The sequence below is a fragment of the Pelmatolapia mariae genome, linkage group LG12 (assembly GCF_036321145.2).
Source record: "Pelmatolapia mariae isolate MD_Pm_ZW linkage group LG12, Pm_UMD_F_2, whole genome shotgun sequence".
NCBI lineage: Eukaryota > Metazoa > Chordata > Actinopteri > Cichliformes > Cichlidae > Pelmatolapia > Pelmatolapia mariae.
The window spans coordinates 16,551,575-16,573,930 of NC_086237.1; the positions used below are offsets into that span (position 1 = coordinate 16,551,575).

General features: G+C 40.7%; 1 protein-coding gene across 1 annotated transcript in view; it reads right to left on the minus strand.

The window, feature by feature from the left end:
- Positions 1–1,025: 1,025 nt before the first annotated feature.
- Positions 1,026–22,356, minus strand: part of grk5l (G protein-coupled receptor kinase 5 like) — a 28,963-nt gene continuing 7,632 nt past the window's right edge. Inside the window, exons 2-16 of the mRNA XM_063489477.1 lie at positions 13,191–13,286; positions 12,958–13,070; positions 7,858–7,935; positions 7,476–7,573; positions 7,290–7,382; positions 5,613–5,676; positions 5,387–5,527; positions 5,117–5,307; positions 4,921–4,958; positions 4,640–4,729; positions 4,349–4,557; positions 4,126–4,263; positions 3,718–3,855; positions 3,475–3,606; positions 1,026–3,387 (exon numbers count right to left, since the gene is read on the minus strand). Of these exons, the coding sequence (XP_063345547.1) occupies positions 3,304–3,387; positions 3,475–3,606; positions 3,718–3,855; positions 4,126–4,263; positions 4,349–4,557; positions 4,640–4,729; positions 4,921–4,958; positions 5,117–5,307; positions 5,387–5,527; positions 5,613–5,676; positions 7,290–7,382; positions 7,476–7,573; positions 7,858–7,935; positions 12,958–13,070; positions 13,191–13,286 (1,703 nt within the window). The 3' untranslated portion in view covers positions 1,026–3,303. The remainder of the gene's footprint in view (positions 3,388–3,474; positions 3,607–3,717; positions 3,856–4,125; positions 4,264–4,348; positions 4,558–4,639; positions 4,730–4,920; positions 4,959–5,116; positions 5,308–5,386; positions 5,528–5,612; positions 5,677–7,289; positions 7,383–7,475; positions 7,574–7,857; positions 7,936–12,957; positions 13,071–13,190; positions 13,287–22,356) is intronic.

Here is a 22,356-nt window from a genome sequence, read left to right on the forward strand (position 1 = left end):
TTTATTACAGTACAAATAGAGAAAGATTAAACAAGTATGCTTTTGTTTTGTTTTTTCAGAGGGAAGAACACCGTAGTGTGTAGGGACAGTACCTTGCTCAGGGGTACCTCAGGGTAGCCGTTCAGTGGATTCAAATCCCCGACCTTCCAATCATGGGGCGACCACTCTACCTACTGAGATCTCAAGAGAGCTGTGCATAAACAGTTGCCTGCAAACCTCAATGAACTGAAGCAATGCTTTAAAGATTGAGCCAAAATGCCTCCACAGTGGAAAATGGAGGCATCCACAAGGAAATGAAGCTATGATAGAATGATATTAACACAATGTACGCACTTAAAAACATAAACTCTGGCTATGGATGAGGCCTCATAATGGTTTACAAAATATATTTTTACACATTTTGCCCCTTCATTTTGTACTCACATTTAAACATCTACATGGCCTATGAGAACTTAGTTACTGCACAATGATTCGCTGCATTTATTTGCTTGTAAAATATTACACTATGGGAATCCCATATTGCAGATCATCTGTTTGTAAAGGAAACATTTAAAACAAACCTCAATCAGGGTTGTCAAGCTCATACAGCTGCTTTTATCTTAAGGGGGGCCAGACCAGTGAAACTACACGATGAAAGCATAAAATTACAGTCTTTATTATATTTAATATAAACAGTTTTTGTTAATTTACTGTAGACTCACAAATAGTGGAAGAAAAAACAAGAACTTTCCCAGTATTTGATTGTTTACCTGTTAGTTAATTACTGCGGTGGGCAGTCTTAATCAATAACGCACTAAAGCTATAAAAGTTAAAAATCTATGCACTACTTTCCAGAAGTGTCCAGTTGGCCAGGTTTGGAGTCTTCGCCTGGCTGATTCTGACCCCTGGCCTTATATTTGACACTGGTGCCCTAAATGATAACATTCTTACAGCATAGTAAAGTTGTACTAATGCAGTATATATCACAAAAAGATAAAGTCTTTGCAACCAGCACAGAGCAGGCAGGGAAATAAATAGACAAACTGTAGAGTACTCAAACTATAATACAGAGTTTATTGGGACTTGAAGGACACAGTGGGTTTGGCTTTCACATGCACTCAGCACTTTGCTGTATATCACATTTAAGAAGGAAAATTCCCTCATTGATTCACTCCTCTCCATCCTTTTGCTCTTCCTTCCCTTCACTTCCAACAAACCATGTGAGTTTGTGTGTATTGGTGTTGACACGTTCCCCCAGCGAAGCAAACAGAGCATGACAGTCAGAGAATAAACAAAGTGCTGATGTTTGTGTGGGCATTGTCTGAGAGCTCATGCTAACAAGGAGGCACTTCAGTCTGATTCAGATTTTTTTTTTTCATATCAAGTACGCAGAGGGAAAAAAAAAAGGCTTGTGTGAGATTGGTAAGGACGATTAAAAAGTATTGCATGGACCAGCTTTCACTACCTCAAACAGGGAAAATACTACATTCTTAAATTAAAAAGAGCCTGAACTCTTCCTCCCTTTTAACTGGCGGTGCTGCTGCGAGAAGGCCACTTCTATGCGCGGAGATCCTCTGGTGTCTCCCTCTCCTCCTCCTGGCTCTAGCGTGACTGAACTGGACTCATTAAGGAAAAAAAAATCAAAAGGCAAACCTTTCACATAGCTGTGTGTCCAACTGTAATCGAAGACACAGGGTATCAAGAGGAAGACCCTTTAGATTTGTGAGGCATTTTTGAAGAGCGAGTTGAGGGTAGGTGTAAGAGGGCTAAAACATAACATAACCTGTACAGCAAATGTCTATGCAGCAGTATCTTTTACATGGACAAACAAAAAGGCATAGGGAGAACAAGAACACTTTAGTTTTGGATGTAGAAAAACAAGCGTCATGTGACAATATCACGACAATAATGTGCCTTAATGATCAGAGGTAAAACATTTTCATTTGGTAACAAAACAGCATGACATTATTTGAAATTGTGCAACTTGGTCAGGCTGAGTGCATGTGTTCCTCTCCACTCTGTGGGGACTGTGCAGAAAATCTGAGCAAAACCGAACAAAACAAAAACAACAAAAAGAAAAAAAAAAGAAAAAGAAAAAAGAAAAGAAGTAGAGTTCTGTTTCTGTACAGCATGTTAATTAGTTTGTCAAACTCCACATAATCTCAAATATAAAGTGACACTGTAAACCGAGGGAGGGGGGGACGTCTGCGTGTATATGATGGTAACATCAGTGGAATGAGGTATGCAAAAGCGAAAGGGATACAGCTGTCCATACTTACACTTATCCATGCAATGAAAACACAACACGAGTCTCACAATTCTGAGTGTGCGCGTCGATCTGATTGTGTATGTACTGTATGCATGTATGTATGTGTGCTTTAAGCAGTATGATATGTCTGCAGGCTCATATTTAGAGAAAAAAAAGTGTCGAAAAGGGATCACGCATTCTGATCCTCCTGTTGTTCCAAACAACGGCTAAAAAAAACTAAACAAAAAACCTTCAATAAAACCCAAAAATTCAACAATGACAACAGTATCACAAAACTAAACCGTAATCTTTGGCCTGAGTGTACGCAAGGCAATGTACATTTATGTGTTGAGGTTGTTGAGGTGATGTGTTCTGAATGTTTAGGAGTGATCTGAGGTATGGCAGGTGAAATGCAGAAAGAAAGAACATGTTAAGAGTTGTGCAGATGGCGACGCCTGGGGAGGCGGGGGGTGCTGTCGATAGATGGAGAGATATCGGTACGAGATACAGGCCAGAAAAAAAGTACATGACTGAAAGTGACTGGAAAAAAAGATAATCTTTTCTTCTTTTTTTTGTCTGGAAAAACAAATAAACAAATAAACCAAAAAAATAAAAAATAAAAATTCACCAAGACCCCATCTTCGATTCCCTGTGGTGGTCTTTATTATACAGTGGATCCCCTGAATATTAGCTTGTTTTCTATCCTTTTTTTTGTTTGTTTTTTTTGTTTAATTTCATCACTATCAGTGGCTCTGTTCTACAGTCCAACAATCCTGAGGGTAGGTAAGGTTTGTCTAAATATTTCCAAAAGTCTCTGCAACACTGACCATCCTACTTCAAATGCCCAGGACATTAGGGCATGGTCATCCCCCCTCCCCATCCCACCCCCCCCTCCCAATGGACTGACCAGCAAGGCTTTTTAGACCGGCTGTCTCCGGCTGCTGCTCAGGTCCCAGCAGTGGACCAGTCAGCAGGAGGGAAGCCCTCGGTAGCTCCTTCCCTTTGCACGGTATATGTGTGTGTGTGTATGTGTTCTGTGTTTGTGTGTGTGGGGCGCCCACACAGCCACGATGCCACTAGGGGGCAGAGTTGGACATGGAGTCCACAGAGTTTACGCTGGAAGACTGCACACGGCTGTTGGAAATGGACACCTCTGGGTGCTGCGGCAGAAAAAGAGAGATAGATTTGCGTGGGTTAATCGAAATTGGCTTTGCCTGCTTTCCAAATGCGCCTGTCCGTTCACTTACATGCCTCCTGAAGATCCTGTCCAGCAGGCTGCGTCGAGGTGGCTCTGGCGGCTGGTTCCAGTCCAAATCTGGAGATCTTGTCCCATGTGGCCCAAACACATTCAAATCTCTGAAACACTCGGTTTCTATCATCTGGATAAGATGAGAATAAGAAGCAGAAAGAGGAAAACTTGTGAGCTTTCCCAGCAAGTTATGAGAAGCGCACTGAGCGTTTAAAATGCCATATGACATGAACGCGCTTACCTCATTCTGCCACGGGATGGAAACGCTGCCTGTAGCGAATTTGGAGTAGAAGTCATTGTCTGTTTGGTCCAAATTGACTCCCTTGACTGTGGAGAACTGCTCTATGTCCAAAACATCCTTACAGTACACTGCCCGAGGCTGAGGGAGGGCAATGACCATGAAAAAGATTGGGTTGAAGGGAAAAACAGAAAACAAGTTTATCTTAATAGATAATTTATCATCATGGAATTTTGCTTGCTGTTTCTAATTTTTTTTTAAATTTTTTATGCTGGCTATTTTTGAATATTTCCACTGATATAACAAACTTAAAAAATGTCCTTGCTGACGCAGGAAGTGTCAGTAAGGATACTTGGTTTTAGCAGTGAGTTTGATTTAAACCTCCAGTGCAGAATAATATCAACAACTCACATCGGGCACAAAGGGAGGCTCCACCATTCCAGCCTCCATCCTCTTGAAGTTGATGTTTTTGAAGAACGAGTGGGCCTTGACGCCTGCTGCTCCATCCGCCTTGCACCCCAGCCTCTGCTTAGGGTCTTTGGTGAGCAGCTGGGTGAAGTAGAAGCAGAGATGAATCACTCAATTGTTCATCATTCATCTCTCGCTATACAAACATCTCTCCATCAAGCCTCACCATTCTACAGATGGCCTTGGCGTCCTCTGTAAACTTGTCGTTGTACTCCTCCTCTTCGTCCTGCACCCTCCTCTCCACTTCCTCCCGTTTCACTCGCTCTTTGCGGGCGCGGAAGGGCGATCGCCCGGCGGTCATCTCGTAAATGAGGCAGCCCAGTCCCCACCAGTCAGGACTCATGGCGTACTTTTCGTTATTTATCACCTCTGGAGCTGTAGACCCAAGGGGGAAACTTAATGAAACTTGCACATTTTACCCTTCTCCTTTAAAAATGTTGACTACAGTGCTTCTTACCCATGTAGCCTACTGTCCCCACTCTGCCTCTAATGAGTTCTCCATCAGGCACTTTGATAGCCAGCCCCAAGTCAGAAATGCGAATGTGTCCTGCAACACAGAGTGTTCGTGAGGTGAGGTGAGGTAAGGTAGAACTGCTGATGTTATCCACATGTACCTGACAGGCTCTTTGTGCAAAACTAGCTGGCTGTAATTTATCATAAGGTAAATGTGCAATTTAACATGCAAAATGCTGCATCGCAATATTTACGAATAAGAACTGCTGAAACTTCAAGACTCACCGTTGTCATCTAATAGGATATTCTCAGGTTTCAAATCCCTAAAGATGACACAGCATGCAAGTGTGTTAAAGCATAAAGTATCAGTTCACAACACACATTATTAAACAAAATTTTTTAAAAAACATTAACATTCAAAGGCTTTTCTCCTCTGACTGAATTACACCTTAAAATGCATTTAAGACTGTGTGACATTTACCTGTAGACGATCGATTCCCTGTGCAAATGTTCGAGACCGCAGCAGATTTGAGCAGCGTAAAACTGGACCCTGTCTTTGTCGAAGCCAGGCGTGCCCATGTTGTAGATGTGAAACTTCAGGTCGCCGCCATTCATGATGGTCAGCACCAGACACAGGGCGTCTTTGGTCTCGTACGCATATGCTAAGCTCACCTGGTTGAAGACAAGAACTGTCATGCAGAAGCCGTAAGGCATCAATGCCGCACTTTATTCCTCTTAATTTTCTACTCACGACAAATCTACTGTTGACTTTCTCTAAAATCTGCTTCTCGTTGAGAGCCATGGACTCTCCTTTCCTCTTCTTTATCCTCTTCTTCTCCAGCTTCTTGCAGGCGTACATCTTCCCCGTTGCTCGAACCTGGCAGGCACATACCTGAGGATTAAAGACACCGTGTTATTTCACATTTCATGGCAATACTTTTAATGTCAACATCAAAATTTATCTCCGGGTCTCTCACCTCTCCAAATCCCCCCTTTCCCAGCACTCGGTACTGTCTGAACGTGTCCTTAGTGATTGGTTGCCTGGCAAAACACAGGCACAGCAAAACCCATTAACAGATGTTCATAGTATTGATTAAGACAGGCATTACGTGCAGAACTCAATACCATCCTGAGTCTGTTTCCTGTATAGATGATGGAACCTCTTGTACATAATTTCACTTTCCAGACACGGATACAATCAAGGCTGCTCTGAAAGCCTGCTGTTTACTTCCAACTGCTGTTTATTTACATGCCATCTGCATAAAACATTATACTGTTTAGAATGAGGTGTAATTCTATCCAAGTCATTTCTTATCCGGAAAATTATACCTTCTTAACTTTTTAAATTATGGTTGTTGGGGCTGTCATGACATTTGACTTTCATTTCATGATTATCACAGAAAGTTCTAGATATAATATTATTGCAATATCATTGTATTCAATTCATGTCTCATTTTATTCATTGTGAAATGACTTTAAAGAAAAAAAATAACAACCCCAAAACCCAAAAGGTTGGGATTTTGTGCAAAATGTAAATAAAAACAGAATGCCATCATTTGGAATTCGGATAAAGCCATATTTTATTCACAACAGAACACAGAAAACCTATTTGATGGTTAAAATGGAGAAAAAATGGAGCTCGTTTTCAATTTTACTGCAGCAACACGTCATTTTGCAACTAATTAGGTGACGTGGCAACAGGCCAGTAATATGATTGGGTATAAAAAGTAAGTATAGATAGGCAGAGGTTCGTTTTTTTGATGATGCTGTTCCCTCATCAGACAATATTCCTCTCTAAAAAGTCCAGCAGCTGCTCTCCTCAACTCCTGAACGTTTACAGGCTGTTGATAAAAGAGGGGGTGCTACACAGTGGTGAACATGGCCCTGTCCCAACTACATCAACATCAAAATGAGCCAATAATTTTTCAGTTACATTCAGTTAGAGTTTTTCATTATTTGATATAATTTCTGTGTTCTATTGTGAATAAATTATGGATTCATGGGATTTGCTAATCATTTTGTTTTATTTAGATTTTACACAGGATCCCAACTTTTCCCCGAATGGTTGCCATGTCCATGAGAGGTGATGACACAGTTATTTCCCAGACTATCAAATGTCCATTACTAACATAATAGTGATATTTCGTTTGCAAATATCACAGTTATAGTCAATACAGACTTTGCATAATGCGGACTTTACTTATGTTGGGTTTTTCCTTATTTACCTGTCGCTGGAGTCTATGTTTGTCTCTTTTTAGGTTGTTTCTTTGACTCACTGAATCTTTACCACAATGTGATCTGGAGAACAGACAGCGGCTAATTTATGTTTTAAAACCGTCAAACTCCACGCCAAAAATAATCAGACAAAAGAAGCACTGAATGAATGTGAGCTTATTTACCGTTATACATATCAACTTTTATCTCGACTTTAATTTTAACCTTGCTGTATTTATAGGACAGTGATCTTTACTAGTCATTTTACAAATAAATGATATGTAATCCATATTATCCTGATTACTGATTATTCCCCACATTCATATCCCTGACTACAACTACTAAATTACATTTTATAAATGTCTGCATTCAGAATTTCAGTGTTTTTTTTTTTTTTACACAGATGAGAAATGGATATAAGCAAACAAAACCCAGCCAACCTCTCCAGCATCTTCCACTGTAGAAAGCGGTCAAAGTACATGCTGTTCTGGTAGTCTGCAAATGGAGCTCCACTCAGGTAGTCATGGACAGCCCTGGTGCATGGTCCATGAAAATGGAGAGACAAGGCAGAGACAAATTAGAGAGAGTCCTGCAAACAGGTGAGCGTGAATGAATGAGGAACTCACTTGCGGCAGTTGCTGAAGATCTCCTTACATGGACTCAGCTCGAGGTTCTCTCTGCACTGGTCTGCAAAAACCTCTGCTATGTCTACACGCTGAGGTGACTACATCAACACATGTAAACAGTAGCACACATACAGGAATGCGTCACTCTTTATTACACACACTACAAATTAAAGAGATAACATAAACGCCTGATCTAATTGACGATGAAGTAACAATACATTGACTTTTTAATGCGTACACTTGATTACTAAACCCATGCAGGCATCTTGGCGAACTTTAATTCTGCCGTCTGCTTGTCTGCTTACAACGTTTTCTTTTGAAGCAAAGTGTGAAAAAAAGAAGGCTCGAAAGTTTTTAAAATGCATCAAATGAGGAAACTTACATTTTCTGATAGAAAGGCCTTGATGATCTGGCACCCTCTGCTTTTTCTTTTTTCATCAGGTGTTACCTCATAGTCTTCCTAAACAAGAGAACAACTCAGTGTTGTTAACAAAACTCCTGTTATAGATTTGTGTTACATACTTTTATAGATGTGACAAAAGTATTAACGTGCACTTGATCGTTTGCAGTCTTTGGTCCAAGGACAAGTAGTTATTTATCAGTGCCAATTTCAAACAAGGCAACTTATGTAATGAACGTTTTCTAGACTATAAACAGTGGCATTTACATCACTTGATCAATTATTGGCTAATTTCAAAGTTCAGATGTAAAAGATGATATTTAGTTTGTTGTGAAGTTGTGAAACATTTCTTTAGACTTCTATAGATCTCAAATCTACAACAACAGACAGCATTTAGTAATGCAATGATTTATTGGATGGGGTGTTGTGAAACTGTCTTTCAATCTGACCTTTTATTAATTACTTCACTGACATTTGTAACAGCTTGATTGTTGACTTTCTCTAGCGGCAAACCATGACTACATGTTTTATTAACCACAAAGTCCCAGTGGACTTGGAAGACACCCACTATTCTTTTGCAGTTGTTGAATAACAGAATTTATTGGAATGAAAATAATAACTTCTCTCTCCCAGTCAAGCCAAGTCAAACCGGTTTTTATCTCAAGCATCCCAAATCACAAATTTACATCGACGAGATCTATAATCTGCGCAGGAGATTTGTTTAAAACAAGGAAATAAATTTCCCCTCAAACAAGTGCAGGAGGAAATGATGATAATAGAAAAACTAAACACAACTAAAGTGTTTTATAATCTTTCAACCAGAGAAAGTCAGCTGTGATAAATGACATGTTACTAAAATCCTTTTAAATTACACTGATGATGATTTAGAACTCGGACTAGAAGGCATTCAAACTGGATGCATAACTCCAACGGTGGAAAAAAAAAAGTCCCCCCAAAAAACCCAAACGTCTCTCGAATTCTTCCTGCTTTTTTCCTTTGAAAGACGAAACAGCTGCTGTGCGGTTACAGAAACACACACCTCTCACTCTCTGTATATCTGTGTTTCACTGTCACTCTCACATAAACATATGCTGCTCTTGGCTCCGTGTTTGCACACATGCAGCTGATGACACTAACAGGTTGGGTCGTTACGCGGCGGACACACTGGACTTCTCGCAGGGGCAGTGACATGAAAAGCTCGCTGACGCATTTGGAAGCCGGCACTTTTAACCTCTCAAAAACGGGAGGGGGAGGGCAACATGACATCCATGCGGCACGCTGGCATGGCTGTTTCTATTAGTGGGCTTTTTCCAACATGGCCCTGTGTTGCCTGGCAACCACACAGTAAACACGGTGGGATTCCTTGAGGTCCTGCAGTGTCACAGTGTGTCACACCAGCGTCACCAGCTTTCCACTACAACACACACACACACACGCACATCAATGTATATATGATATGCACATATGCATATATGATGGAAGCACACATGAGCTCGAAGCTTAAGGAAAAACTGGCTTTAAAAAACCACAGCATCACAGACACTACAGAATGAAACACGAAGAAGCCAACACTGTACATAAACATGTAAGATTATGACTAAAAGTCACAGAGAACGAGAGAGAGAGAGAGCGCTGTGATTGCTGCCAAGTGTTGATTAACTGAGGCTTTGTTATCAGAGGTTTCAGAGAAACACACACACACAGTAAATGAGCTGTCTGACTCCCACCGCTTGCTGGAGGAGCAGGAAAAGGGGGGAGGGGGGGTTCAGCCAAAGGGGAAAGAAGACGCCTCTTTAGCCTTTTGGAAGCAGAGTAGATCCAACACATACAAACACCTTCTCATGATGTAAGAGGAACCATTGGAACCACTTAAGTTGCACACACTGAAAAAACACATGCACAAACACTCCCTCCTCCTTTTGAACCGCTGTGCTCATACTTTCACATGGCTTACACGTTTAAAAAAAAAACTGCATACATAAAAGAACAACAATTACTGTAAATTGTAGATCACACTAATTACTGCACACTAGATTACACAATAACACTGTCTAGTAAATCTCATACCAGCAATGGACTGCAGTGTTGTTTAATCACTTGGAATACAACCACCTGCCTGGTTGTAAACACCCTCAGACCTGAGTAATTGTCAAATGGGGTGCATAAAGCTGAGTTTGTCACATGGACTGTAGAATTAGCTCCAACACGTGCTTGGCTTGAGTGTGTGTAAGTGCTTTCCCCCTACACAGAGTGGGGATGGCATGGAGGGGGTGATGGTCACTTTTAGGGCTGGGCGGTTAAAAGTGGGCAGAAAAGTGGAGAGACGGGGGTGCACTGGGACTGGAAGGGGCTGGCGAGGGAAACAATGCGTCCTTTCTGCCCGTCACATGTCCGCTAAGATATTCTGGGCATAGATAGATAAAGACTTAAATGTGTCATGTGGGAGGTATTTTGTCTAGACGTGGACATGGGGTGGTAGGAGGCAAAAAGCTGGATAGATTGGGGATCTGGATGGTTGAATAATCACTACTCCATTTAATTGTGTCCTCTTGCTGTGTGACCCAGCAACACTGGCGTTTTTGCAGCCTGCGCTCTAATCAGAGTGAGTACACTAAAAAAGTTGATGAGTGTGTGTTTCCAGGACTGCATTTATCCAGCAATAAACACAATTTTTTTTACTCCAGATACTCGCATCCGAGAACACGCTGTCCATTACATAATTGATCACACGCAGGTTACAATAAAAGGGAACTGTACTACTTAACATTTTTAGTCTTTTTTTTTAGATGAGCCTTTAATTCCATGCAAAAGAAAATAAATAAAGGGTGGCGACCAGAAATAACCATTGATTTTTTTGGCTGAAAGATGAATTCAAAATTATAGGTGATTATTTACTTCATTTTTTAAACAAGAGGATGAGTAAGCACAAATCGTCATTGCAAGATGATATAAAGTCGAAGTGCAAACTACTTCTCTCAAAACGTCACCTATAAAGTAGATGTAATATAATGCCTTTGAAATCCTTTCATGTTTAACAGAGATCACTAGGAAGGGAGCGGAATCAGCCATTTTCCAGCATTCCTGACCATGTCCGGTGATACACAGCATGTGGACAGGGTTGCAGGCAAATAGTCAGGTACACACTGTTAGCCGCATGTCGTTAGCGTGAAAGCTCTACCTCCCGTGAGCGGTTATAAAGAGTTTGCCAAAGTAAACTGCAGGAGAACCACAACAAAATTCTAACAAACCTAAACAGAAACTTACCCAGCTGAGCTTGGACATTTTAAAGAAGCTAACAAAATAAAAATGGCTATCCAGCAATCCAGAGCTCAAAGCTAGCCACAAGCTAGCAGCCTCAGCATGAGCAAAAGATTAAAGAAGTTACTGGGAAGATTATAGAGACAAGTGAAAAAGGGAAAAAGGTCATTCTCCTGTTATTTGGTGAAGTTAAAAACGCACTGGAAAATTATATAAGCAATTTTTTTGTTTATTTGTACAGCTGTCCACTAGCAGAGCACTTTACTTTCAGTTGTTTCAGTTTAAGATGATCCTGCAGCTTACCGTGGATTGGGTTATATTGTAAAGTTCAATGATTTCTTCACACTTTCTTCACAATATTGCAATCCGTGCATTTGTAGTTTATGTTTCTGAAACCTTTGTTTTACCTTTACCCATGAAAAGGATGTGACTGATTAGTTTGTCAAATCTAAAATGATCTGAAATGCAGAGACACCTTTCTTATTCTACTCTAATATGAGCTTCCACAAGACTGACTTTTGAGGGCCAGAGTGGATTATTCAAATGTAATTTCATGAAATAACGTAGGGCACTAACATTTTACATTATGCTGTTTATTCAGTTCTGTGCAAATTCACACTTTTGAAAAGTTTAAAACTTCCTGTTTGAGAATCCCTCTAGTAAGCACTCCACTCCTAGAAAACTCCAATAACAAAATCATTATTAATGAAGGTGTCATAATGCGTGCTTCTGCCTGGGAAAAAAACAACCAAACAAAACTTGGATTTAACTAGGCAAATAAGTAAGAGTCCTCCATTGGACAACTACAGTTGTCCAATGTGTTTCAGCTGGCTACAGGCTGTTTAACCCTAACTGCTGTAGTGAGTAGCTTCTCATTTCTTAAACAGCCTTGTTGGAAGACATGGTACTCCATGGTCGTGGTAAAAACATTACACTGTCTCAGAAGGGCTAAATTATTGGTCTGCATCTAGCAAAGAAAACAACTAACAACTGTAACTACTAAAACTGTTTTAATAAGTTTCATTAAAACTTGGTGAACCATCATCTCATAGAAAGAAATGTGGTCTGACTGTGAAAGTAAAAGTATTTCCACAAGCTCACTGAACTCAAGGGACTGGAACTAAACAACTGTGTAGCCTAAAGAAAACCACTTATGAGTGAGGCTAAACAGACAGAAAGATCGGAGTAACGGAAAAAGGTCACACGGTCTGATGTATGATTCAATGTGATGGGCAAATCATGATGAGATGAACTCATAATGCCTAGTGCCTACCATACTACCCTGTGGGGAGCAGTGTTATGATCTGGGGAAGCACTGCTGCTACACAAGCAAGGTGCTTGTGGGTTCAAACCTGCCAAATAGCTGGAGCCTTTCTGTGTGGAGTTTATCAGTATTAATGCTTAACATTTTAAAAAAGGGTATGAAAGAAAAATCTGCAAAACATTGAATGGTGAATGAAGTTCTCCAAAAAAGTCTTTAAAAAGTCTTTAAAGCAAAATATTTCTAGGTGGGATCCTAGTGTTGGAATTCAGATCCCAACTGTATCAATGCAATGACACTGGATGTGTAAGTCAAAGCTTTAAATTGTGTTTCAAAGACACTCTGTGCAGCGGTAAGATGACAAAAACAACAAAAGTACACATGTCAGACCGAAATCCTGTTGAGATCAGGTTCAGTTACAATCACTGGTTGAGGGTTGGTGTGATCTGTCACAAGGAGTTGATGGTTGACTTTTCTATTCCTTAGTTTTTTTAAAAAAATGATATTTTTAATGCAAATATAAAAAAGAGGTCGATGTAAGTCGTGTGTGCGTGCATGTTTACCATCGCATCCAGCAGCTGGATGCATCGCTGGAGTTTCGGTCTGGTCTCACAGAAAAGACGGAAGAGAAGTCGTCCGATAGGCTGTTTCTCACAGATGCTGAAATATTCCCTCTCTGCAAAAGAAAAACAAACAAAAGAAAAAACATAAAATGAACACAGACTTTAAAACGCAGCCTTGCCAACAAACAGTCAAACACACTCTCTTTAGATGAAGGAAGTACACAAACACATACCGATGCTGTTTCCCAGTTCAGTACACTGGCTTATATGGGGAAAACGAAGGATCTCCTTCCATTTTTTGCTCCTTCCTTTCCTTTTCCCTCCTCCACCTGTGGTGACAGAGTAAAACAAGAGTTAAAAATGTTCAACTGAAAGAACTTAATAAAGTTGTCCACATTTATTTTCGTCAGTGAGGAGAAAATGAAGGCCCAATGGCTAAAAGAGTGGGGGAAGAGGGGGGTTGTGTGTGGGCTCTCCCCTGAATGAAATCATAGTCTCAGCGTGTATATATAATTCATAGATTACGTCTCACTTCCTCCGTAACGCTCTCCTCTCTCCACTGACTTTCTTGCTCACTTTTCATGTGAGTGGTTTCGCTGGAAGTGGAACAGTGTGTGTGTGTGTTTAATATGAGTGTGTGTGTTTTTGTGTCCACACAGACAGAAAGCCCATTCTGACCGGCTCAGTTCCCATCAGAACCCAGACTGGATTCCACTGCACTGAATAATCATGCATCAGCTTCCTGCAGCTACGTAACACCATCACGAACAAAAACCACTTAGATCTACATCGCCTACTTAGATTTCTGAAGAAATTTGACTGTGCAGTCATCGACGGAACTGATTATTTTGCCTCTTAACTTTGGCCGCTTTCCCATTATCCATCAAAGCCATGTCTAAATCACCTTTTCTCACAGTATCCACCAGATGCGATTAAACGCAACTTTTAACCTCGTACTTCTACCGCAGCTCACTTCGCCCTTACACCATGTTCGTCTCAAAGTTATTTTTTCTTAATATGTTACGACTGCTCTAATGAAATGACAGGGATTTCCTTTAACCGCTCTGTGCAGTGGAAATTTGCTGCAAGCAGCTCACCCAATGTGAGAGGCATTGAGAGCAATGACAAGCAGACATCTTTAAGTAATAACCCAGGAATGCGAGAGGCCCTACGTCATTGTGGAGGCTCTGAGTGAAAGCTTTTAGCAGTTTTCCCATCAATCCTGCTGCATTACTGTCTCATCCTTTCCTCCTGCTCTGCAGTCTGTTCTGCGTCTCACTGTTGCCTTTGTAATATTATATGATTTACTTGCCAAGAAAATTAAATTGCACTCAACAAGGTGAAGATTAGTCTCAAATTAGCATGTTTTGGTGTGATATTAGACCATAGCTGGGAAACTTTCTTCCCCAGAAAGCCATAAACTGACTAAGATAAAGTAAGCCAACAGTCAAACAACTGAACCATAGCAGACATAGTGCTGACTGCTGAATTACGTTACACATGAATGTTGGTATAGACAGAACATACATATATACATACATCACTGACTAAGGAAATGTTTACTCTATATTTACTATATGTAATATTTAATCTAACAGCAAATACATTATCTTATACATGAATACATCCATTCATGTTTTTGTCACTCTCTCTGCAAGATCATAAAAGTGTGCTACAATGTCTGATACTGAAATATATTGCACCCAGAATGGATGTTCTATATTAGTGTGCAAAAGTCTTAATCCACAACTCAGTTCTTTTCCATTTTGCTGGGAAAACAGGAAATAGATGCAGTCATCTGCTGAAACATTTGCAAATATATATGGAAACACAGCATATAATTACCGCACCATTCTTCTTGCCCTTTAGATGGATCAACTGAGGGACAAGATACATCTCTCGGGTCCTGTATGAGTTCTACTCAAATTTTTCACATGACTTTCAGATACTCTCCATGTGCTGTAGGCCTGCTACTTTTTCCCCCTCCGCTTGTCCGGTTTCCTCAAGTTTTTAAGGACACTCTGCACAACATGCTGAGATATGAAGTTTTGAGCTCATAGGTTTTTGGGAACCACTTTGTTGGTGGAAAAATTTATGCCTGTCAGACTGTGTAATCTTTGATAACTTTTAACTATTTTTTGTTGTGAAGCTCTTTGTGATATTTATCTTAAAATGTGCTCTATGAATATAAAAAAAAGTATTTACTTAATTTACTTACTTTTCACATATTGAACTAAAGAAATGGGAACAAATTATATGTTTTTGTGACAGGCTGCTGATAACAAAGAGTCTAAAGACTCAATTCCAGATTTGTTCTTTGCTAAATTGTCTGTTGTGTGTATGGACAACAGCGTTAGGTACAATTTTACAGCATGAATGATTCATAGGTCAGTGTTAAGTGGCTTAAGAAAAATGATCAGGCTCAAAGACTGGACTAAAAATGATTAACAAAGCAGCCAATGTTGAAAGAAACACTTTGAAAGACCTTCAGAAACCCTGGAGAACTATTGCTTAAGACCAGTTTCCACTTTTCAAAAAATTACAACAAAATATGAAGAAATGAGGGGTGGCTCAAGACTTTTGCATGGTATGGGTTATTTTGCCCACATAGTACAAAAGCCTCATTTTACACACTTATGGTTATTATTCACTTACCAAGTATGACCCTCGTGTGTCATACTTTCAGGATTACATTGCAACAGCCAGCCATAACCATACATTATACAGGCACAAAGGGATTTAATTAGAGATCATTTCCATCATCACAAGCTGACATAACATTTTTGAACAGATGATTTCACAGCAAAGTATACAAAAGTATTTCAATCCACTTCTTACATATTTGAGTCATAGAAAGTTTTACAAGGTTGTACTGACTCTTATTAGAACTGCAGTATTTTTCTTTTTAGGAGGAGGGGTGTTAAAGATAAGGGACCCTACGTCAGCAAAGCTCACATATTCAGAATGATAGTCGTATCACCAAAGACAAACACGAAGCATGAATGTATTAATAACCCGAATAAAAATATCCCCAAAGACAATCATTAACTTCGAGCACCTGCGCCTCATTAACATTACTGTAGACGAAACTAAGCTATAAACAGGCGCACTTCCTTATTTAATCGCTTCTGTAAACAGTTCATATGTAAACTTATGCTCCCCACACAAAAATTCCAGCGCGTTGCTGTGTGCTCCAGTTTTTGAATCTCCTTTAATGAAAACATGACATCTGCCAAAAAGGCAAAAGAATACAGCGAATGAAGAAGGTCATTCCCCACGGGAGGGACGCCATGCTAAAAATGTATGCACTTGTGCTAGTGTGAGGCATTTGTGGATACAAGCGTCCAACCAAATGGCATAGATTTCCTGTGAAGGGTCAACGCCATGTCAAATAATTGTACCAAACACGGGCGCTCCACCCAGGCATTCAACTTCTACACAATGCTGAGACAACCACAAATAATGCAGTTCCTTCTTTTTCTTTCTGTGTCCTGTTTTCTTTGCCTCTCATTGCTCTCCAAGCCTATTTATTTTTCATTCTCTCTCCCTCCCCGCCTCCCCCCTTTCCTGCTTTTTGGAACTCCTGGCATCACCTTCTGCTCTTCTGCTGATCCAGTATCTTTTTCCCTTTTCTTCTGACACGCTGTTGAAGATTTCCTGTCATCATCACATCACTGTCACCAAGTTTGCTGCCAGCCAATCACTGACCTCATTTGCTGTTTCAAGTCTATCAACCCCCTTTTGTTTTAGGACTTTTTTTAAGGACGTTTACAGCTCCTTGGCCATAAAAATAGAACAGTGCTATAGATTAGTGGTTCGCCTCCTTTTTGGGCTTTTCTACGTGTGGTCTCTTGTCACGCTGTTCATGTTATTTTTATAACCCCTCGATTTCTCTCATTCATCACTGCAAATAAAGCTGCTCGAAAGCATATTTATAATTCGTCCCACTGTAACATTCGAGGCCCGTGTGGTGCAAAGACCAGAACACAGACCACACCCAAACACTCCCACAAACATGCAAATATAACGAATCAATTATTCCTCATCTGAATGTAACAACCACAAATAAAGTTCTGTTTAGCCTTAGTGCTCTTTGGCCTCTTTTGTCTGTGGGCTTAAGAAAGCACAGCCTTCAATCATTTATAAAGAGGTTGAAAAAATTGTCTGACACGTTGCTGTTACACGGCTTTACGAAATGTTCTGGCAGGATTTGAGAAAAGTTTACAACAGTATTAGATATACAAAGATGAAAGCAAGTGCTAACTTTTCGAAATCATGTTTTGAAGAAGAAAAAAACATTCACATGTTTCGTTTTACGTCCAGATTTGTAACTCTAGGTTCCTGTTTAACAAAACTTGGCTCTTAAAAGTATGAATATGCTCGTAAATATCCTCCATAAACCATCTTGTTCACGGCCGTCTGTTTATTTCTTTCGCTATTAAAGCGTTCTCACTCTTATGTGGTCTGCCACTTACACACGAGCTGAAATATGTGCCGTGGCGTGGATTTGCTGCACACAGGAACTTGTCAGTCTAATTTGTTCCATGTGGGCAGTGTGGTCGCCACCCTTTATTTATGCTCATGCTTAGGAGCTCTGACATCATCAAGGCATGTCAAGTAAAGCAAAAAGAAGGTCAGAGAGGAAACGTCAACCGTCTGGCGTAACACCAGGGGGTTACCCGAATCCCAAACATCTGTGTGTGTGTGTGTGTGTGTGTGCGCGCACAATGTCACTACTGTGACCTCTCTCTAGTGTTGTCCTCGTGCTCAATTTAATCAACTCGTGGCAATCCTGCAGGCCCCATCCATCCACACCTTCGAAAACATCCCTGCTTAGATTTGAGGTTATACACACAAAGTGCTGACACTCAAAAGAACCCAAGCCATTAACATCTAGTGCCTGACACACACACACGTGCACACACATCATCTCTGAGGCCTCGAACACCTCCACTTACAATCTCACTCCAAACATGAAGTTAGATGTGCTGTGGACAACCAGCTGAAACCACATCCTGACTGTCACACTGTGCATCTGGCATATATGCAATAACATCTGCAACAGAATGTGATGTTAAGAGCACGAGCGTGAGCAGAGCAGAGCGCTCTGAATATGTGCTATTTTCTACACCTACACTGTGTAAAAAAGTGTGCAAGATTTGAGTAGGTTTCAGTGACTCTTCACTCTCATCTCCTGGCTGCACTGACCCTCTTTGTTCACAAACAACTCACTATCCCTTTCTGATTATCTAACTCTCGCTTATTCCCACATCACCTCCTTTGTCTGATCTGTTAAATGTCGGCCTCGCGGTTGAGTCATACTGTGGTGGTCAGCGAGTTACAAATACATTGTGGCCGACCAGCACCAGACTATGATGCAAATGCCTTTGTTCCCCTCGGTCCATCCCTCCCGGCACATCCAACCGTTCGGTGATCGGGATTTATTTGCATGAGAGCTCCAGGTAAGGGCCAATGGTCTTGTGTATGCAAAACACAAGTGGTAAACACCCAGCAAGCATATTATCGAAGGAAGACGGGAGCTTTGCATTTGCAAAACATCCTCTTTGTGCTTCTTGAGGCGCTGTAAAGTGTAATGTACGGGTTTGCTTTATCACGGGAAATGTGATTAAATCGTACTAGATATCCATCTGCTGCAAAGACAGAAGAGGAGCAAAGAGAACAAAAATCATACCTTGGCACACTGCTTTTTTGGGCATCACACCATGTGTGAATTTTGCTCCTATATATGCAGTATAAACAGGAATGTAGATGTAAATAAAGATTAAAGGTACTACACTGCATACCAGTTTATTTAAAATATAAGCATATATGCATGCGCATGCCTATCAGGTCAAGCCAGCAGCACTGAAAGCAAACCAAAACAAGATGTGAAAGACTCATTATTGAAGATTTAATCCACATATTAAAAGTGCGTGCGTGTGTGTGTGTGTGTGTGTGTGTGCGTGCGTGCGTGTATGCCACAGGAAGGCAGGGGAAACACTGCCCAGACCTGAGCAGCAGGGGTGGACTATAGCAGGAAGACGGTCTTTGTTGGTCTGTTCCACCATGATGTCATGTCGGTGCCTCTGTTCTTATTACCATCCTAAATGAGCTCCCGTGTCCACGTATATCACAATAATAACAACTGGATGGTCCGCCTGTAACATCTGCTGAAATGCTTGAAGCAAACATTGATGACGTGCACCTTTTTACCTGGCAACACACTCGGCTTCTTTTGGCTGCTGTGTGGGTCACATGTTGAACCGCTTAATGAGGGGTCATAAACTCAAAATCAGTCATAGACAATAAAACAGAGATGTTATCACCAACAGTATTGGCGTTCTATTCAGCTGTGTCCCAACAACCTAGTGAGCTGTGTGCTGAAAACAACAACCAAATCTAGCTTGACCTAAGGAAGTAGCCGCATTCGACACGTGTTTAAGATTGAGACATAAATTCCAGGTTTAACCTTTTGCCAACAGCTACTTTTGCACAAAGAGTTGAGGGGAAAAAAAACAACACAACACTGCCCATTTCCCCGTCTTTATGTCCTTGTAAACATTACTGCTATTAATAGAGACCAGCCCAAGGGCAGCAGCAATGTGTTAATACAAACTGAGGTGGTCAAACCAGTCCATGACCTCAGAGCTAGGGCGCTGTGGCAGTTGTCACTAGAGAAGCGGCGCCTGTTAAAGTTCATGTGTTCACGAGCAAAACAGCCACGGTGTAGGAAGACACTCAGTGTCAAAACTTGCATGCAAGGACAGAAATCTGACAAGCGCAGCAGAAGGCAGGGTACATATCCTGTCTGGGAACAGTCAGGTGCCACAAGTTTCCTGTTCTATAAATATATAAAGTATGGAATGTGACGGGGGGGAAAAAACACGAAAAAACCCTGAAATTATATAACCCACCGTGCTGTCCGATCAAAGGACCACACACAGCGCAGGGCACGCTGGGTAATACTTGCTGTTTGCTCATCCATAAAGATCCAAGAGGACAGAGCATAGTCCACATGAAGCTAGCCGTAACAGGATGCTCCTGTGCTCTGACGAGGTATTATAGCATCTGTTTACCTCGATAAATGTTTTGGTAGTGTGAACAGTGTCATGATACAGTCCTACATCTCTACGAGGAATGATTTTTAGTTTATTCAGAGTGAAAATCAGCAGTTAAGTGAGCAAACACTGAGGAAAGTGCTTGAAAGGCAGAGAGTCGACTCATCAGTGTGATAGAACTCATGGGGCACTGTGGACTGACATTACTGGGTGGGTGCTTTCTTTCCTTCTGCATGAAACACGCAGTCTCTTCATAAAGATATTTGTTCCTTGTCCTGCTCCTGCGATGACACTGCATGTTCTTTTGTTCCTGCCACGACAACATGCCTCGATTGAAAAAAAAGAGTCTTTAAAATCTGCTTTGGCCTTAAATGAGCCAAACTCCTTAATGAACTCTTTCAACCTCATTTATCAACTCTCTGGAGCTTTACTCGAGATTTATGTTTTTACAATATTGTACAAATAAATTAGCTGATTTTACTCTAATGCACTCTAAAGAATCCCCGTGTCATAGGTTCCTATAAATAACAATATGTTATGTATAAATAAAAAGCCACACCTCATTTCTTAATATTTTGCTGCCAAGCAGCCAGATTGTTTTGTATTGTTTTTTAAAGTGGTCTTGAGCAATAGTTCTCCAGGCTTTCATTGGACACTGGATGCCTTTTCACTCCAGTCCTTCTACCTGACCATTTTTTTGTTTGTTTGTTAAGCCACTGACCTATGAATCATTCAAGCATAAAAAAGGCAACTAACTCAAGGGACGAACCAGTGTTGTGTCCACACATAACAGACAACTTTGCAAAGAACCAGTTTTAAATTGCAGGCACTTTGTTACTAGCAGCCTATACACACATCATTTGCTCCCATGTCTTTAATTTAATCTGGGAAAAATGCCAAAATACTATTTTGACACCGACACACTGATTCCTAAAAGGCTACTAGTGGGAAACCTGGCATGGTGTGCCGTGTGTCCTTAAAAATTATAAAGAAACTGGACAAGTCAAGAAAGAAGTGTTAGCACAGATCCATCTGCTGTTCACTGTTCAGAGACATTGATCAGTGAGTCTCTGCAGCCATCCGTAAAACACAGTGGAGGCTCTGTCATGGTTTGGAGTTGCATTTGGAGATTTTGTCAAAATTGATTAAATTATGAATGTAGAACAGTACTGTTAGATTTTGATCCATCATGCACTCCCATCTGGAAAGCATCTGATTGGCAACAGCTTCAGCATGTCAATAATTTCAAACATGCTGCCAATGCAGTAAAAACATGGATCGGTCATGATCGGCCTCCACAGAGCCCGGACCTCAACATCATCACCGACATCCAAAAACATGTTTTAATAAATCCCTGAGCCTTTTTTTCCAATTTTTTTTGGATCCGGAGGCTGGATCAGCACTTTTTTACAGTTGTGTATTTCCTCAAACATAAAAGATCCCTCATTTCTTCTTTATGTTTAATTGTCCTGACATTAAAGGAAATACACAGCCTCATTTAACATCATGTAAGTTCTGAGTGTGTTTGCATTGACGTATACAGTCTGGCATTTAGCTCTTCATCCAGCAGGAGATATCAGAGAGAAAGGTTCAGAAGTTACTGTATTGATTATTGGATTAATGCACATCAAAACTTCATCAGCTGTTCCATTAAAGCAATATGGCAGCAGTGCAGAGCTCAGGAAGCACATGGAGACACGATGAAACAGTACTTAAGTAATCACCTGTGTGTCTGAGAGGCTTCTGACTGCATTCCTGGAGTACTTTAATGACAAGTGCATAAAATTCACATTTTTTCCTCCATCTACTTTCACTCGGCTTACCGAGTCTACTTTTACTTTAGAAAATCATCTCCTGTATTTCCCAGAATTCCACTCGACAACCCCTGGAGAACAGGCGTGAACTTGTTGCATCCAGCTGAGTTACGTATACTGTATGTGTGGGTAGAGGCAGCAATAACAATAGAGATAGTAGGAGCCAGAGAGCTGAATTTTTTTCTACTCAAGAAAAAATGAGTCACACTCCTACTCAAAACACAGCAAGCCTTGTGGCGTGTTGTCGGTGGAGATATGGGTATCTCTGCTTCGTCTTTGAGTTATAATCTCAGTGCAAAACTGCTGTTAGAGAATGAAGAGCCAATAAAGGAAGCCCTATCCTTGAATTTACAGACAAAAAACAAACTTAAACAGCAAAAACGTTTCAATAATATTAATTGAAATGGTGTGAACTGTACATGCAGGGTCATATATAATACCCCAAATGTAAATGAAGACATGCCGTGCAAGCAGCTCTGCCAGGCTAACAGCGATCTAACTGTGGGTATGTCTGGGAATTTACAGAC